General features: G+C 50.4%; 1 protein-coding gene across 1 annotated transcript in view; it reads right to left on the minus strand.

The window, feature by feature from the left end:
* ek1 (eph-like kinase 1) overlaps window positions 1-2,500 on the minus strand; it is an 88,499-nt gene that overhangs the window by 40,281 nt on the left and 45,718 nt on the right. The window contains exon 9 of the mRNA XM_062520888.1: window positions 289-451. Coding sequence (XP_062376872.1) covers window positions 289-451 — 163 coding nt within the window. The remainder of the gene's footprint in view (window positions 1-288; window positions 452-2,500) is intronic.

Raw genomic sequence — 2,500 nt, forward strand, 5'->3', positions numbered from 1 at the left:
GATGAGTGAGAGGATCAGAGAGAAATGAACTGAGACACAGACACAATGGGAGAGAGAGAGAGAGAGAGAGAGAGAGGGGGGGGGGATGAGATGGAGAGAGAGGGAAGGATGAAAGGAAAGAGAGAGAGGGGGAAGAGGGAAGGAGGGAAGGAAAGACGGAGAGGAAGAGAGAGAGGAGAGAAAATGAAAGAGTGGGAGAGAGAGAGGGAAAGAGGGAAGGAAAGAGAGAGAGAGAGAGGGAAAGAGGGAAGGAAAGAGAGAGAGAGGAAGAGATGCGGTCTCGCTCACCCTCGTGGCTCGTCTCTAGCTCGATCTCGCCGCCGTAGTTGCCATGGCCACCTTCAGTGCGCGCCCGCACTCGGAACACGTAGGTCGTCCCCGGCTTGAGTCCGTCCACCGTCATCACGTTGGCCTTGGTCTTCAGGACCGTGTAGTTCTGGTCTCGTTGGTTCTAAGTGAGGCGAAAAAATCCCAGACAAACGGTTTAGTGATAACGTGCTTCCAAAGTTCAGGGTTACTTGTTTGTTTGCTTTCCCCTTTCACTGTTGAAGCTTTTCTTCCTTTAGAACATAGAACATTGCTTAGAACAAATCAAATGGATCAGGTGAGATGAGGGCAGTTGGATGGTCAATACGCATTACTCTCTTCTGACACAGCCTAAAAAGCAGCGCGGGAGAGGGGCGACCGCTATTGACCCGGCAGCCTCGTCCATCACACACACATCACACTCGATCAAACAAGTGTTGAGCGGACAAATTGCAATGATTGGCTGTGAATCAATCAGCGATTAAGCACTGGCTTCAGTGAGCCTTGGCTCTTGTTTAGTGCTCGTTCAAGCACCGTCTCCTCTATCACAACATGCTAATGCTATTATTGCTAATCACTCTGCCGCTACAGGCTGATGGATGAGGAAATGACACGACAGAAAATGCTGACCATCGCCATCTTTTGAGCAGAGGTCATTTGTCTCCAAGCATGTCTCGGTCACAATGGACTGGAAACTATTGACCACTTCTGGCATAATGGGGGCAGACGCTAAAGAGCACAGGGTCTTTATCTTCTCGGTGACTACACTTAAAAGTCACACCCTGTGAAACGAGTGTTGAGGCTGATGTCTAACCGTACAATGGCTCACGAGCAGACCGCACAGTCCAATACACTCTGAGCTTTTAGACATTCCCATCTCAAGCATGTACAGTCATTTCCTGTGTATAAGCTGCATTGTGTATAAGCCGCAGGGCAGTATTTTCTGCATGGTAAAAGAAACAAAATCATATCAATACAATATTAACTGTCCCTGTGTATCAACCTCATAGCGGAAACATTTTTACAAAATCAATGTATAAGCCGCGGCTAATAGTCGGGAAATTACGCTATTCACACCAAAAGAACTACAAATGGAGTGTGCACAATGCTGTCCGTGACATCAACATGATGAGTCTTCACCCAGTCCCTCCCTACAGTAGCTCTTAGTGCACCATCACACCATGCCTCTGTTGCCGCTTCGTCTTTTGTGTCGTCTCACGGCGCGCAAGAAAAATCGGTGATTTGCGGTGAGCGAGCGAGCGAGTGAGCGAGCGAGAGGCGCGAGGACACCAGCCAAATGGCCGACATCAAACAGAGCGCGCTCACAGCAGCCGCTGCCAATCCGTCCCATCTGTGGCCTCAATCTCAGGCCTACAGACTCCATAATAACCTGCATTCATCATAATCATCATTAACCCCCCTCATACGCACACACACACACACACACACACACACACACAAACACCTTCACCCCGCACATACACACACACACACACACACACACACACACACACCTTCACCTCGCCTCCCCCCCTCTCTGACTGTTGCCCGCACCATCGGCACGGCCACACTGGACCCCTCCAGCAGTGCAGCAGAGCACACACACACACACACACACACACACACACACACACACACAAACACACACACAAACACCTTCACCTCGCCTCCCCCCTCTCTGACTGTTGCCTGCACCATGGAGAAGAGCTGGCGTGCAGGAGAAAAGAGCCGTATCTGATTGATGCAAGAGGACCTGATCTGTGGGAGCCGTTTACAACTAATGATGCTAAAGAGCAGCGCTCAGGAATATCGGCCGCGTGTTGCCGGCCGGCTAATGAACGGTGCGCCGGTCTGTTCCGCTGGCACTTGGTCATTTCAAGCCAGGGAATCGCTTGGTGCCGGTGGCTAGCGTGAGCTAATGGAAAATGGACAGGTGCATCATTTAATCATGTTTCAGGAAAATTAAAGATGGCCAGGAGCGGTCTCGAGTGCTGCAGTGTGCTCGCCTCTCTAAATGAGGTGTGTTTGAGCCAGATGAGCACAGGTAAAGTAACAAACTCCAAGGACACACACACACACATGCCTACCTACACCCCCCTACACACACATGCATCACACAATTCCATACTGCAAATGAGAAATTCCCAGAGGTGTGATGAAACACTGAGCCACAGTGGCCAATTAGGACAGGCCT

This window comes from Sardina pilchardus, chromosome 19 (genome assembly GCF_963854185.1).
Source record: "Sardina pilchardus chromosome 19, fSarPil1.1, whole genome shotgun sequence".
Taxonomy (NCBI): domain Eukaryota; kingdom Metazoa; phylum Chordata; class Actinopteri; order Clupeiformes; family Clupeidae; genus Sardina; species Sardina pilchardus.